We start from the raw sequence: 17,306 nt of genomic DNA on the forward strand, positions 1-17,306 counted from the left end.
GTGCTGATCGATGGTCTGTGCTGCTAGGTTCTGATCGATAGTCTGTGCCGCTGGTTTTGATCGATGGTCTGTGCCGCTGGTTCTGATCGATGGTCTGTGCCGCTGGTTCTGATCGATGGTCTGTGCCGCTGGTTCTGATTGATGGTCTGTGCTGCTTGTTCTGATCGATAGTCTGTGCTGCTGGTTCTGATCAACGTCCCATTCCCTGTGCTCCCCCAGGATGGAAGAGACGGTGCGGACGCTGCTGCAGAACCAGGGGGCCCTGGACCCCTCCGCCTTGGATACTGTGGACCTGATGAAGGCCTACAAGGTACTGTCTGGATCTCCATGGTATCGCTGCATATCTGTTACAATACATTACTGGCATTTAGCAGACACTCTTATCCAGAGCGACTTGCACAACTTTTTTTTTTTTTTTGACATAGCATTTGCACTGCATCCATTTATACAGCTGGATTATATACTGAAGCAATGGTTGCCCGGATACCGCAGCAAGCGACTTTGGGCCAGATCTGTGCCGAGTCCGGCCCGGCAGCGCAGAATCGGCCCAGATCCAGCCCGGAGTCGCTTGCTATCTGGGTAGGTACTTTTGATGAAGGGTACAACGGAAGTGTCCTACCTGGGGATGGAACCGGCGATTACAAGTCCACTTCCAAGACCAGTTCCTTGCCCATTACACTAGCCTGCCCCCCCCCCCCCCATTAATGAGAAGAGTTCAGACTGCTGAATGAAATGCCTTGGAGCTTGCCTGTGATTTTTTTCATTGTCAAATTTAGCTACAAGTCTGAAGTAGTAAAAAAGAAAAAAATCAATGCAAAACAAATGAATTGACAAGCAGTTAATTTACAGTAAGATCTGTGCTTCGTATGGAGTATTCTTTCGTATTGATCAACCCATTGTCTTGCTCAGGGGCGTCGTAGTGGGGGGAAAAGTGGGACTGTGACTACCCAGGGCCCGTATGGGGGGAGGGCTGTCAAAAAGCCTGGAATGATGCATGAGAGACATGGATCAAGAGAGGAACGGGGACCACAGAGACTGCTTATGTATAGGGCCCAGAATTGTGTGCTACACCACTGGTCTTGCTTACAGTAATTGAAGTGTTGCTATAGCCCAAATGAATTACATGTGTAGAGTAAGGCTCTTAAAATTACTGCTCATCATGGAGGTGTCTGTCAATGTGTTGATGGTGAATAGTGGAGACTAACCAGAACCCTTCCCATAAAACACTCTTTCTGCTTGAGTAGAATGACTATTGCAACTCAATGACTCATTTGAAAGGTCATGGTTTAAAGGTACTCATGACTTCACTTCATACAATGGTGTCTGTAACTTCTATAGCTGTGGTATCTTCGTGCACAGTTATTTACACCTCTGCCTTTATCATAACCGTGTTAATTAAGCCTTCACATTGCTATTGGATGCAGTCCCGTTAAACTTTCTTTCATGTATTCATGTGCGCATAAAAGAGTTTATTTAGTTGCGTGGTGAAATGAAAATAAAAGCCGTAGCGGAAGATGACACCAAGCAGAAAATGGGTCATTACACGAGCAGTAAAAGCAAACCATCTCAATGGCCGTTTAATGCTCGTAGGTTTGTCTCATTTTGCTTTTCAGAATCGCCGCAATGTGTTGTACTATCCAGTGATCCAGCAGCTTGACCTCAGCTTTTAATAGCAGAGCTCTATTTCAGTCAAGTCAATTCAGCAGATGATTTGAAATCCAGTTCAAGAATTGAAAAATATCCCTGTGTTCCATGACGATTTTTCAGTGAATTAATTGAATTTCTATTGATTTCCTAAGCTGACCAAATTGAAATGGAATTGAATTGACCCAAACTCTTGACTAATAGAAAATGGGTTGAGGGTCTTTTGAAGGTAGTACAGCGGTGTTTCATAATGAATACTGTCACAGAGGATTTTGCATTATGCATGCAAATTATCCGAGGAACTGCAAAAAGCATATGCAATTAGTCTTTAAGAAAGACCCAGAACCCATGAGATTCAGTCTGAGACCTGGCGTAGAAACACAGAAGAAATTTACGGTATCCGAAAGTCCTGTGGTTAAATATGCGACGGTTTTAACAAGAACAATGCCCTTGTGTGCGAATCTGTTTGGCTGGCCTCTTAACAGCATAACAGGATCATAACCTCCTGGAAGGATGTACATCTGCGACGAGTGTGTCCGCTTGTGTCCGCTCTCCTGCGTTAAGCCCAGGTTTTCTCCACAGCGTTCAGCATCGGCGTTGTGTTGTGGAAACGGGAGAGCACTTGTAGCCAGGTAACAGGTGGAGGCCTCAGATGGGTCATCTCTGTACCTCCCTGGAGCATCAGCTTTGGAAAATGATGGCCCAATATGTTATGTTTTTCAAACCAAGAACACGATATGTTATTGTGCGTGTGAAGTGCACTCTACCGACCATCGAGATGAGGTTTTAGTGAATACTTTAGTGAATCACTCATTGATATGGTGTGGATAGCATTCAGAGGTGTTGTGCAATTAGGAGAACCAACGAAACTCATTAGTTTTCTAGTGGATCTACTCCTGCATGCCGAGTTATAGGATAGAATAATATACAGCAATTATACAAAAATGACAATAATCCGATGCTTCGTAACATTAGCCACCACGGTAATGGATAGTTAATGGCTCTCTGAGAGAGAAGCAAATGCTTTTTGTCCCGTAAAATTGAGGACGGTTTGTGTAATCCGTTCCTAAGAAGGGCAAACTGCTTTTGAATGCAGTAAACACAAAGGTGTTGGAGCGAGCGGCATCCATCACTGTTGTTAAACACGGATGAGCTTTACTGCGGGAAGCCATTATCAAAAGTGACGACGGCCTGCCTGGTCGTAAGCGCAAAAAAATAATGGCTGTGATGTCAGTGGACGCACTTCACATGGAAATTTGGTTACCCACCACCACGGCCTTACGCAGTGAAGTGTCTTCACTATTAAATCAACTTTTAGGGGACATGTAGTACTGTATGGTCCCTGTTGGGCTCATATGGACTCTGTTAGAGTTGAATTAACACCGGACATTTTAACCCTGTATAAGAACAGTCATGCCATCTTCGAGGGCTGGACGCATAACCAAATTTATAAAAAATTAGAGGCATACTTTTTGGCCTTTTGGTCCTTTGTTAAATTGGTCCTGTAAGCTTCCAGTTTTGACTACTTGTCATTTCTGCTGATAATGTTATCTCGTCTAATAACGTGTGTAATGCCTGGAAGCTGATTTCCAATTTTCCCGCAAAGATTTAGCAATTCGAAGTCTCTGCGCATTCAGTCCGTTTCTCAGTCCGACGCCGTCCGAACCCTGATCTGCGATTATATGTGTGTGTGCGCTCAGTACCTGGAAAGGGGGCAGCCCAGCAGAAATATAAACTCTCTTTTTCCCCGGGTTCACAACAGTTTAGAGAGCACACGCTGTGAAGAATGCGGGGTTGCGTTTTATTGCCAGGGCTGTGAAGGTAAACAGAAAGGGAAAAGCTCAGCTGGCATTATTATTAACTTCAGATTACTCGCGCCGGCTGGAGGGGATTTTTACCTCGCCGTGTACCTTGAAAACGGTTTTGTGATAGACACGCGCTAAACGCGCCATTATTTCTGCTCGGCCGCTCGAATCGTCCGCGCGGACGGCCGAACTCCGTCTGTCTCGACGCCGGCAGGTGCCCCCCGAGCCAGACTCGTCGATGTGACGCGACCGTCCGTCGTCCTTCTTTTCGGCGTGAACGTCCCGAACGAATTCAGACCTGATAAATATCCAGCTGTTTGAAATTGATTACGTGTAAACTTTTTTTTTGAAGACGTCGACTGGGGCGTCCGCTGGGCACCGAGGCTGGCGGTGCAATTTGCAGAGGTTGTCGGCGGGCTCGACGGGGCCTTGGGCGTGTGCTTTATGGCAGCGCACCCTTTTTGTTTCAGTATTAACGCCGGCTGGCGCTCGGGCGGCGGGAGAGATGAGCTCTGTGAGGCATGTCATTAACTCTCAAGGTCGCCGGAGTTGACTGGGAAATGAGGTAAATTGGGGATTAGTGGGCCGCTTTGGATCGTCTCCCAGACCCCCCCCCCCCCCCCACTCCCCCCCCCACTCTGACTGTGTGTCCCCCCCCCCCCCCCCCCCCCCACTCCCCCCCCCACTCTGACTGTGTGTCCCCCCCCCCCCCCCCCCCCACTCCCCCCCCCACTCTGACTGTGTGTCCCCCCCCCCCCCCACCCCTTTCATCCGTCAGGACAAGCTCTCCGAGGAGGTGCGTAAGCGGAGGGAGAGCCTGGAGGAGGAGGAGGCGCAGCCGGGGAGCGGCGGCGGCGGAGCGGAGGAGGACCGAGATAAGGAGACCAAGGCCCTCCTGGAGAGACTGCGGGCCCTGGAGGTAACGGAGCCACCTTCCTCATCCTCATCCTCATCTTCGCTCTCAGAGCCCCCGGGTCCCCCATTGTCGCCACGCGGCACACCGGGCGCGGTGCGACAGTTCGTCGAGTCCTTCCGAGTTCCTTTCAAATAGAAAAGCAAGGACTGATACCCCCCCCCCTTCCCCCCTCCCCCCCAAAAAAGTGTTCACAGCCGTCTAGCCGGGCATTCAGTGGAGCACGAGAAGCAGGGTTTAGCTTCTTATCAGCCTCCCGTTCTCAGCAGTGTTCACGAGCGCTTCTCCTCCTCGTACACTCTGTGCGCTCGGGGCCAAGTTACTCTCAGGCCACAAATATATTCATTAGTCCTGATTCTTTCCAGCTGTACCCACAAGACACCCTTCCCCGCTTCTCCAGCAGCACTTAATTCTGTGTGAATCCATTAAGAGTCACAGAGTAATTACACCTGAGGCCTCTTCTAGTTAAACACCAATTACTTAGTGAAAGTGTGAAATGTTCAAAGGCTTTCCGTTAAAAAAAAAAGAAAAAAAAAAACGGGAACAAACAGCAATCCTTGTTTTCGAGACTGATGGCTGATATTGCAGTGGGACTTCCTGATCTTTATGGCAGCACGCCTGGAAAAGCTGAACCCGCTGATGCATTGTGGGAAAGGAGGGCCCTTGTTCCTGTGCGGTGTGTTAGAGAGGTCGGTCAGTCAGTGCCAGGACCGGCTGGCCACAGGGGGGGGACGCCGGTATGAAGGCCTGTCAATAAGTCCAGAATTAATCTGCATAAATAGTCACGGGGCGCTGCACATGAGCGGACGTTAAACGAAAAAATGATCGTCGGAGTGCACAAGGATAATTACATCAAAGCTCTCGTAATTACGCGTTGCTTTGTGACTTCGGTCCGCTGAGTTTTGCGGAGTGTAATTACCATCTGCGTAGTATAGAATATAATAATTTTATACTTTACATATTCAAATAATATATTCCATAATGCTAATAATAGTAATCGATAAGATGCGTTGTACAGTATAATACATGTTATTGCATAAATGAAATTGGGAGCGATTGCCACATGTTCTAGTATGTGGTTTATGCAATGTGTCTATTTGCAAGGCAAATATGTTCCTCTTAGTAAAGAATACGCACTTCATCAAACATCGGCATGCAATCTTTCCTAAGGAGAGGGGAGAATATAAATATATATATATATATATATATGTAAATTTTAAATGTGTTTTTTTTTCCACAAATACTTTCACATCATGCATTCAATATGAATGGAAGAAACAGAAGAAAGCCCAAAGATCCGCCTGTTGTAGCAATAAGACGTGAGGATTAAACCGCAATCTCTGTTCTTTGTAACGGATTTGGCAGAGCGCAGGTCTGGCACACCATTAAAACTGGAGTAGATCAGTCTGTGCTGATCACAGTGCTCCCTGCCACATCGTAGTCGTGTTCTCCAGGACCTACAGTGCAGCGTGTGAGTGAGGCTCTGACAACGTCGTGTTCGGTCCACCGAACAAGGGGGGTGACAAGAGAGAGTGCGGGAAGAGAGGAACGGCGAACGACGGCACTGGAGGTGATGCCGGCGGGATCGTTGTCCTCGAGCCTGTCACATGACGCGGCTCTGTCGCCAACTCGGCCCTCGTGAGAGCCAATGAGTGCCTGTCATGAGAGGGGGCTGCTTGGCACCCTGTTCCGGGAGGAAAGGGCACTTCTTCAAATTACTCTCGACTCTCGAGTGCGAGGGCTCTCTGTAGTGCTGCCGGATATAGTCCTACCCCCCAATCATGCCCATGCCCCAAGTCCCAGTGGTAAGATGCCCTGTCTTCTTCTGCCGGCTAGCCCGGCTAGCTGCTAACCTTAGAACAGGCAAGCAATACAGTATGTTAGCTTAAGAGTGACCGTGTCCGCAGGGATTTAGTTAATTTTCTTCCTCAAGCTTGCTGATTGAATGAACTCTTTATGCATTTAATGGCAATGTGCTGCACGTACATTGCCGTTAAAATAAAAACACTCAAACGGTACTGTTTGGTTTTTCAAGGACTTCCTCACTGAGAAATTGCAGAAAATTGCAAGGACTAATGAACCAATTTCAATAGCTAATATGAACAGATAGGCCTTTGTTTATCACAAAATACAACTGCGTCAATGCTGGAGGTCGTTTAAACATCAGATGTTTTTAGAACTGATGTTTTGAAAATCATGTCAAATGACTCCAGAATTAGAGTCCTCTGGTGATTGGAAAGTATAAATTATGCCTCACTTGAGCTTGTTTTTGAAAGGCTATGCTATAAACCATTAGATTAACTATATATATATAAAATTGGTATTGCATTAGATCATTATTAATTATTTATTTTTTTGGCATCTCTATGCCTATCTATGATTTCATGGCCTAATATATAGGGCATCTTCTGTGAACTGCTTAATTCTTCCTTATATGAAACCCTTGATTTTCTTTAGCAATAGTGCTAAAGTATGTATTTTATTCCATGGAATGAGTGACTTGCTTTGGTTCAGTGCTCACATTTTTTCCATCTGCCACATTAAAGCTTGATATTTACAAGGTTTAATTGGGCATGCTTCATTTTTTTTATTATAGCCATTTCATTTTTTTTTTCCACTGTCCTGTCCAAAAAACGTTTTCATAACTGCGTTAGACTATGATTTTGGACACCTTGGCCAAAGGAACTCCAGCGTACAGTTAGATAGCATCATGTCCATTATGAAGAATGCAGCGTAATTAAGGCTGCAGAGTCTGACCAAGCAGAACTTAAATTAGGGAGGAGGAAGTAAACAAAAGAAATCGCGATGAGCTGATGGTATCTCAGAGCAAAAGGGCTGAGGGTGCTGGGAGACGTCAACACAGACACTCACAGACTAAATTCAGTCCCCAGCCCGGGGTTGATAAAGTGCCAAGAAGCCAGCAAGCGCCAGTTAAACGGCCCTAATTTGTGTGTGGGAAAATCTCAGAGTGCAGCCACAGCGATGAATGACAGTCGCTCGACCGAAACCTTAATTATCTCTTAATTAAACATTCATTAACGGCAATAAAAGGCACCCTTTCCCCCGTGGATTCTCTCACGGTTTGCGCCTCCTCTGTTCTCTCTTTTCAAATAGCTGATTGTCAGATATCTATCTTCGAGTACAAGCTCAATCTCAAAGGACAGCACTTGGGGGAAAAAAAAAAAAACGAAGTGAACTTTTGTTTTTGAAGGGAACGTGCGTTTCAAAGTATATAAAACAAAGTGCTGGGCTGCTTGGACTGAAGCCACTGCTGGTTCAAAGCTTGCAGTGACAAGTTCAGCGGAAAAGAACAGCGTCGATGGTTCCGTCACGTGAACTCAAAATGTATCGTGCGGAGACCAGGGCTGCCGCCTGGGACATTGGGCCCCATGTGAAAAGATGGCACAACGGGCCACGGCGAAACAGCTCATAATTATGTCCTGTGTGAAATTAGTCATTTTCCTTTGTTAATGACATTTCACACAACAAAGCTGCTGCAGGTCATTGTTTAATTGGTCTCTGCTAAACTGGCGATGTGCGGTTTTTCCCTTTAGGTGCATCAGGCAAGAACAAAGTATCAGAACAAAATAATTTTTGTCTGATCGCTGTCTTCTCTACACTAAATAAGTGGCCTTTTTGCAGTTAGGGAGGCAAAAACCATAAAAGAAACAGCCCAGATTTGCAGACGTGTCAAAGATTGCCATTGATATATTTCTGATTTTTATAGCTTTATTTAGATTAATGATAGCATTAAGACCAATAGGATAAAACCATGTTTGTATTTCATGTCTTTTTGTTGGATATGGGACCTTAAAAACCTTTAGCTTTTGCTTTATAACAATTTTTATTGTAGCACAATTCTCTTTGCATCCAGTTAATACTATGTTTATTGTCGGGCTGACGTTATGATTGATGTAAGTACACAGCTGTGTTGATTTGAACATATTTCTGCAGAACAGAATATATAACCTCATGTGTTTTTGCCGGATCTGTTTGCTAGCCTGTGCACAGAAAGCAGGCCCTAGTCAGAGGCAAGAATATAATTTGCCGGCAGGGTACCTCATTAAAGATCTCTGCATCAGTCAGAATTTCATTCACAGCTCAATACATCATAATCTAGTTCCATAGACACTAACATCCTGCCACGAGAGGATTCTCTGAAAATGAAAATGGATTTCATTTAGCCTTTTGAAATAATGGACTGCATCCTGACGCATTGATGCACCCTAATGAAGTTGCCATGGAGGATGGTGCCGCAAATTGAGTTTGAAACAATATTTTTTCTCACTCACCGAAGCTCCTCCTCTTGTAGAGTTTATGAGCTATTTTTCATTTATAGATATACTATTTTTTTTTACAATTGCTCATGTTGAAAGCCAGACCAAAAGTCTTAGTGTATGCAATATCTGTATTTGTAACAACATCTTGAATAAGAAAAAAATAAACTAAAATAACACAAAATCAATTGCATTTAATGTTTATTGAACACATGGCCTAAACATTCACAGTTCAGGCTGGAAAAGTATGTGAACCCTTGTATCTAGAAAATGGTAGGACCTCTAGCAGTAATAACCTCCAACAAATGTTTCCTGTAATTGCCAGTCAGACTTAGACAATGGCTAGGAGGAATTTTAGACCATTCCTCCTTACAAAATCGCTTCAGTTCATTGATATTTCCAGGATTTCTTGAGTGAATAGCCCTCTTCAGGTCATTCCACAACATTTCAATCGGGTTAAGGTCTGGACACTGACTTGGCCATTCCAAAACATGAATTTTCTTCCGTTTAAACCATTCTGTTGTTGATTTACTCGTGTGTTTTGGGCCATTGTCTTGTGGCATCTCCCAACTTCTATTAAGCTCCAGTTTTGAATTCTTTGTTCCCTCAATGATTACAAGCTGTTCGGGCCCCGGGGCAGCAAAACAGCCCCAAACCATGATGCTCCTTCCACCATGCTTCACAGTTGGGATGAGGTTTTTAGTGTTGGTGAGCAGAGCTTTTTTCCCCTCCGAGCATAACGTTGTGCATTTCTGCCAAAACGCTCAAGTTTTGTCTCATCTGTCCATAGAACATTGTCCCAGAAGCATTGCGGAACATCCAGGTGGCCTTTTGCAAACTTGAGATGTGCAGCAATGTCTTCTTTTTTTTTTTTTTGGAGAGTAGTAGTTTCCTCTGTGTTGTCCTCCCGTGAATACCATTCTTATTGAGTTTTTTATATATATAGTGGACACATGATCAGAGCAAGCTCAAGAGATTTCTTCCGTTCCTTTTCTGTTACCCTAGGGCTATTTTTGAGTCTGCATGTGCTCTTGCCGTGATCTTTGCAGGATTCCCACTCCTAGGTAGAGTAGCAACAGTACTGAATTTACTCCATTTGTAGACGTGTTTTATTGTGGATTGATGAACACCCAGGCCTTTAGAACTGCTTTTGCGATGTAGAATTTTCCTGCAGTATGTGTCTCTACACTTCTTCTCGTAAGGTCCTCTGAAAATAGTTTTGTTCAGGCTACTGTTCACAGGAAAAGATGTTTCTTTAGAATAGCAAACTCTGTCAGTCACCTAACTTTCTGTGCCTTTTTATAGGACAGGGCACCTCCAATCTCATCTCATTGATTAGAACACCTGACTCCAATTAGCTTTTGGAGAAGTCATCAGCCAAGAGGGTTCACATACTTTTTCCAACCTAGACTGTGAATTAAATGATGCTATTAGTATTGACAAGGAGAAGTACAATTATTTGTTTGTTATTAGTTTAAGCAATTTAAGTACTCTATTATTGTGACTTAGATGAAGATCAGACCACATTTAATGAGTAATTAATGCAAAATCAAGGTTGTCAAAACTCATGTTTTTACCACGGGACACTCTTTTGGGCTCTTTCATGCTCTCAGCCTGGCCCAATGACACCTCACGACAAATAACAAGGCTGCCTTCAGCTGTCAGGACACATTGTGATTAGTTCATATACATGAGGTGATTAGAAGTGACTGTTGATTGGTCAGTTGGCTACCTATCTCTGACAGCATCCAATCAGCTGCCCTCGTTCCCCACATTCCCCAATCTCAACACCCCCCCAATTAGTGATTTCAGATCCCCCCCCCCCCCCCCCCCCCCCCACCACAGACACAATAAATCTCACTCCAGCTACCTGACCAAAGTAGGCTACCCTGATAAACATACAGATGAGATGACTGAGGTGGACGGAAGAAATCTGGCAGGTATTGCAATGTCCTGGTGTGTCTGACAAATGAGAACTTGTGTGAATTGATTTGCCACCCAGCTACGTAACAGCATTGAACCAGCCAGCTCTCATGAAGTTGCTATGCCTTAAAGTTCAAATCCATCATTTGAGTTCCCCCTAGCTGTGACTACCACTGATTTACAACATTTGATTTGTGTATTTTAGTTTCACTTTGACTCATAAGTATCTGCATCTTGCTTGTTTTTCCTACTAAGAAGTCTGAACTGACTTTGTGAAGGTGGCCTTAATTTTAAAAATTATTTGTTTCAGCCTCAGTTCAACCTTTCCATTATTCCCCCTCGTGATTGGCCAGGAACCCAGGAGGCCACTTTACCTTATCATCCCAAGGAGGGAGCCGTTTGATTGGTACCTGGCCTGTAGCCAGGGCAACACTTCTGTTTACTGACCCAATGGGGTGTGCGAATAACAAGGCCAGTGCCATCGATTTAGATCTGCCCTAGTTTACACCCAGGCAAAATGGGCTCGTGTCTTGTGGGGTTGAAGCATAGCCAAGGGCTGTCTGTTTGTGTTCGTGAATTGTGAACGAACACCGCAAAAATATGTCGCCGGTGTGGGCTGCATCCTCGCAGAAGGCAGGAGGTCTAATGCACCGGACTGGCGATGAATATTAAAAAGGTGGAGTTTGCGTGTTATTGCCGTGTTCCCATGGCGATTCCGCTTTCCTCTCATAAAAAAAAAAAAACATGGCATTCAGCTTGATATGATGGCAAGCGCTTGATAATACCGGAAGTGATTTATTCAGCAATTTTCAGGTGCTGTCCTGAAAATCCGAACGGGTATGCGATTATGTCGCGCCGGAGATATACGAGAAAACATAACTGTAGATAGTATGGAAAAAATAAATTAACGACGTGGTTTAGAGTGTAATAAGCGATCGAGGGATGGGGGAGGCTCCTGGTGTTTTATTGCCCTGTCTTGCTTTGATGGCCGATGAGAATAAAAGTGGCTTTGTTGGCCAGAGATGAGTCTAACGAACGCTCAGGCTGCGTACCTGCGGGGTGTTTGTCAGATCTGTTTTAGTGTCATTGTTCATTGTGCATGAGTCTAGGTTATTTGGGCGGTACCTTCAACGCCAGCAGGGGGCCTTGGGTATAGGGTCACGGTGGTTATTATAGTGATAAAACTGCCACTGTAATGTTTGTTTGGCTTTTTTATTTCAGACAAGCTGTATTAAAAATGGAAATATTTTCAATTGAAAAAATAATATGTTATGGATTATTTCTGGTCAGTTGCACTACACTGGGACAGGTGCATAAAACTTTTTAAAATTTATTTTATTGCCATCACTGACGAACCATATTGTTCCTGTCCAATCCAGTTTATAGTATCTTTTATTTCAATCAGCACATGCAGTAGTACCTTGCTTGTGTAACTGCCACCCCTGATTGATTTTGCCTTGGGACACTGCTTGGAAAATAGCAAGTGCTATTCAGTCACTGTGCTGCAATTTAGAAAAGATAGTTCTTGTGCAGATAGAACTTGGAACATCGATATTTTTAAAAACTGAAAACTTTTTTAAGACTCCCATTTGACTTTAACTTTTAAAGATGCTGTGCTGTTGCAACTGCCTGTCCAAAAAAAAAAAAAAAAAAACGATTTAGTAAATTTGCATTTCATAATTTTTGACTGTTGAATTCCTGCTGAACAAGTGAAGAAATCGATGTCATGGTGAACACAGCAATCATGCATCTAGGAATGAGATGCTGACTGGGGCATTGCATTTGCAGCATATAATCATTATAAACAATTGCAAAGTTCATTTCCTGGATATTTTTCCCGTTTTAAGACAGAACTGCTGTTACGTTTTTAAAGGTCTTTTTTTTTTATATAAAGAGGCATGAGGAAAAAGAAAAAAGGATTTTTAGCCCATGTTTGAGCACTTTTCTGTAACAAATTTATAAATGTGTACACTTTCTAATATTTTAAATTAATTCTAGATCATGTAATGTGTACCTAATGTATTTAATATATACACTGCCATTTTATATTTCTTCTCTAATCTGAAGGTCTATTTTCCCATTATTTTTATATGAAATGAAATGAGATTTCAGACACAGCCTCATTTATAAAAAAATCATTCAAATTATAATACAGTAGATTGCTTATTCTCTATCTCCTTTTTTTAACTGTGAAGTTAATCACAGGCATCAGATTCAGGCTCTGACTCAGGCTGTTCATCAGTCTCAGCTGGTATGCTTTCATAATGACCCTTTCCGGGGTGACGGCGTTTGTTCATGTCAGTGCGTTCGGTGTTGTTTTTTCAGGCGGAAAACTCTGCGCTGGCGATGGAGAACGAGAGCCAGAGGGAGCAGTACGAACGGTGCCTGGACGAGGTAAATGAACACCTGCTGACTTTATTTCCTGTCCTGGCGCCGTTTGTTATTTATTCAAAAGAAAGAGAGAAAAAATTCACCCCCCCCCCCAAAAAAAAATCCAAAGAACAACCACATCTAGGAAAAAACGTTGGGTCGATGTTGCAGTCTGCTTATCTTGGGTTTTAACCTCGAGACCACAGAACTGTGTCACAACTGGAACAGCTGATCATTATTTCAGAGATTTGGAGGATTGCTCCGGTTGTAGTTAAGTTATGTGGTCCAGAGGTTTAAACTTGAGCCAAACTTAAGCTAAGCACGGTGTAATAGGCACACCGGGCTTAATGTAGATACTGTTTGCCGTTTTGAACAACACAGTGGGCGATCTGTTTGGAGGGGAAATGTCATTAATAATGAGTGGTTCTGTGCTAGTTTGTTGTCGGAGATTCATCTTTGTAGACAGTGTTTATACATGTCCAAAATAATTACATGTCACCCTGTACATTTATGGCTCGTCATAGCTGCATAACAGTGAGGTTGGAATCGCACCCCATGTTCGTGAGTCTTGTCTTTGTAACATCGAAATTATAATATTAAATATCACATTTGCGATAGTCTCTGGAAAAGGATCACGTGCCAGGTTTGAATGCTGGGTCAAAATGACACGGGGGGTCAGTCATTGTTCTGAGCAAAGACAGCTATTAATTCACATGATACTTACCGTTTCATTACTAGTCCAGAAATTAACAACGGGCAGATTTGAAAGAAAAATGATTCACATTCCGTTAAAACACGAATGATCCAGCGGGTCCTCACTGAATCAAACCTAATTTAGGCCTCATTGTTCCCTGAAAAAGCTCAAAGCAGAATAAAGGAAAATCAAGGAAGCATTATAAGAGAAAGTCTGGCTGACTTGTAGAAAGGTACTGTTCAGGGAATATAACCTTAGGAGAAAAACACAGTGGTTTAGTTAATGAGTTCTTTAGGGGACGTTTTGTTAGCTGAATAACTCTGACGAGACTCATGGTATCACATGTTTCGGGGGGGACGGGCTCCCTATTAATTGGAATTGCCAGCTTCGGGGGCCAAGACGTTTAAGAGCTGCGGACAGAATTTCAGATATACCCCCGCCCCCCCCCCCCCCCCCCCCCCCCAACCCACCCGAATCAAACCATGCTGTCCAGTTGCTTCTTTCCTCTCCCCATCCTTATGCAATCTCACATTCTGTACAGCCCTATTGGCTGGTGTTTGGAGTTTATGCAATGTGACATTCCTTCTACAGTCCCCAGTCCCCTGTCCTTAGAGAAACGTCCATTCTGTTTCGCCTCACCTGTTTTTTTTTTTGCCTCTGAATTTTTTAAACAAAATTTTCTTCTTTTTGCTTGGAACTCAACTCGCAATTGCATTACGCAAGGCAAAATGCTCGGATAAAATTTGATTCTAAAAGAGTCCCTTTTAATTAAATAGAGTACATTTTGATCAAATTTACTTACCTAACTAACCCAATTAACTCTGAACACATTTAATGCTGTCTTTGCTGGCTAAAGTTATGCTATAATTAGTGCAGTTGTGAATATGTCAGAAAGGAAAAAAGATGTTTCAGTCTTTTTCATGGCAAAAATATGCCTATGCCTAATGTCATGGATCTTCCTTGTAAAATTTTAGATCATCAAAGTGGGGCATCGAAAAAAGACAATTGAAAATTAACACAATTTTTCACAACTAATAAGGTGTTAGCTGAAATATGTGTTTTTAATGTATATATCATTTATTTCAGCTATGCAGAAAAAATAAATACAAACATCTCAGCAGGGTATTATTTTTAGTGAAGCATACAGATGTGCTTTCTCTCAGCTTGGGTTTCTCACATACCTTGTGGTAAACTGGTACCCAAAGTTCCCGCTGTTTATTTATGTATAGTGCAGAAATAGCAAAACACTTCATGTGGTGTACATTGCGTGACTATTTTGAAGAGTGGACATTTTCTGGCTGTATGAGGTGCTTCAGTTTCTGCGTGAGTGGCAACACACATTCACTCACTCTTCAGATTGCGCACACACACATGCGCGCACACACAGACACACATGCACAGGCATGTATACGCACACAAGCAGGTGCACATACACACACGTACACATGCGCTCACACACAGGCAAACATGTACATGCATGTATACGCACGCGTCTACGTACACACATACACTTGTAAATGCTATGTTAAAGGTGTGTAAGTCGCTCTGGATAAGAGCGTCTGCTAAATGCCTGCAATGTATTGGAGCTTTACACACGTACACACACACACACACACACACACACACTCACACGTACATACACACACACACACACACACACACACACACTCACACTCACACTCACATACGCACACACACGCACAACAACAGCAACAACTAGACAAACTGTTATATGCAGTGTGCCACAGCATCACAGAATTGCAAAGGGCTGTATGTGTACAGCCTGTGTTACGGTCATATTTCAGATTCAATCACTTGATCATTATTTAGTGTGCAGTACAAATGTGGGCCTTTTACCGAGAAATTGCATAAGAAAATAATAGGTTTGGGGATTTATACTCCAGTGTTCATAAATGTGTGTGAGTTATTTGGCAGCGCAGAGACTGCTGAAGTGTCTGATAGAGAATTCCTATGGGGAATTCTCTAACGCTCTTTAGAGTAAAATATAGCCACATTACAAATGGTTCTGCTGCTGAATGTTATTAAACAAATATGTATAATATCTGCACTCTTCCTCCCTTCCTTCCTTCAGACTAATAAAGTATGAAGCTAGCGCAGTCTCGGAGTATTTGAAGCACTAATCGAATCCTTGCGGTCGAAATTCTGCCACAGGGCAGCATACTGGGCACCCTGGGCATGGCAGAGCTTCATCAGCGTATGGTGCGGTGGACATCCTGCAGGGATCCACATGCAGTGTAATCCCTCGCTTAATATATGCAGTGTATCAGTGTAAACATGGATAATCTCAACAAAATATGTCCTCCCAAAATAAGGAAATAGTAATCAATAAATACAGAACAGTATGACGAAGAAAATTCTTATACTGCATATGTGTTACAGTATGTTTCTGAGCTTTGGGCCTTTGCGGTGATTTACGTTGATGGTGAGAGTTTCGATGACTGAACTTGTTGCACTTTTAAGAGGGTTGTTTAGTTTTTGTCTACCGTTAACTTTAACGAGGTGCGCCGTGCACTGCAGACCGTTCTTTTATGATGCATCAATGCCACCCTGCCTGCACGAATGGAACAACATTTTACAGTCCAAAGTCACCCGTGGAGCTCGGCTGTGTCTCATGATAAGTCTGAAGCGGGATAAAACAACCTTTTCTTTTTCAGGTTGCTAATCAGGTTGTGCAGGCCCTGCTTACTCAAAAGGTATGCTGCTTGCTATTAATGTAAACTCTCTTTTTAATTGAATGTGTACAAGTTGAAATTCATGGTATTGTATACTGATTAACTGTTTTTTTTTTAATCAATCGATTACAAAATTTAGCCTCGTTTTGTTTTGTCTGTTTTTTTTCTGTATGAATATGCTCCATATTTGCTGTTTTAATCCTGTTGTTCCGCTCCTCAGGACCTGAGGGAGGAGTGTCTGAAACTGCGTACCCGGGTGTTCGACCTGGAGCAGCAGAACAGGACTCTGAGCGTCCTGTTCCAGCAGCGGGTGCGACCGGCCTCCGACCTCCTCCTCCAGGTATGTCTGGGTCTCCCGGACTCGCCCTGAGACAAATTGCGCCACACAGGAGCGGGCACGCTGTCCAAACCTGCCCCACTCACACCCTCCCAGCATCAGTCCATGCGTCGGTGGCAAGCCATTTTGAGGCATGTCTGCAATTGCGGTGTCCTTGATTAAACTATTGTGCTGTTGTGTTAAATTCGCAAGCAAGCCAGCCCATTCTGGGACATTTCGGTGCCTGAAAATGTATTTTAGGCTATTCAAAATCCTTGAATGCTATAAAATGTATTATTTAAATCAAGCACGCATATTTACTTCCAATAACCTTCCTAGGGGCAAACTTTCGGGAGAATGCTCTTGAAGCATATTGTAGTATGCAGTAATTAGCTTTCCTCCCATTTTATTGGCCAGTTAAGGAGTCCAGTAATTAGTCACTGTTGAGCCACGGTGCTATTTGCCATTGGCTCCGTCCTCAGTAATGGAATGCATTATCATTTTTTATAATGTTCTTGTCCTCACCTGCACCCACTTTTTTTGTTGTAATTAAGTAAAGGGAAGCTGTAAATGCTGGATCAGCTTCAGCTTAAGAGAGAGGAGGGGGAAAAAAAAAACTTTGGTTAAGGGTTTGTTTTAGGCATCCTTATCCTGGATCAATAGCGAATGGA

At 43.4% G+C, this 17,306-nt stretch overlaps 1 protein-coding gene across 5 annotated transcripts in view; it reads left to right on the top strand.

Annotated features, from left to right (window-relative positions):
• Positions 1–17,306, top strand: part of LOC118222531 (nck-associated protein 5-like) — a 153,458-nt gene that overhangs the window by 96,290 nt on the left and 39,862 nt on the right. For all 5 annotated transcript variants that reach the window (XM_035408186.1, XM_035408187.1, XM_035408184.1 and 2 more), the window contains 5 exons: positions 220–310; positions 4,228–4,368; positions 12,888–12,956; positions 16,302–16,340; positions 16,540–16,659. In XM_035408186.1, coding sequence (XP_035264077.1) covers positions 220–310; positions 4,228–4,368; positions 12,888–12,956; positions 16,302–16,340; positions 16,540–16,659 — 460 coding nt within the window. The remainder of the gene's footprint in view (positions 1–219; positions 311–4,227; positions 4,369–12,887; positions 12,957–16,301; positions 16,341–16,539; positions 16,660–17,306) is intronic.

The sequence above is a fragment of the Anguilla anguilla genome, chromosome 3, assembly GCF_013347855.1.
Source record: "Anguilla anguilla isolate fAngAng1 chromosome 3, fAngAng1.pri, whole genome shotgun sequence".
NCBI classification, from domain to species: domain Eukaryota; kingdom Metazoa; phylum Chordata; class Actinopteri; order Anguilliformes; family Anguillidae; genus Anguilla; species Anguilla anguilla.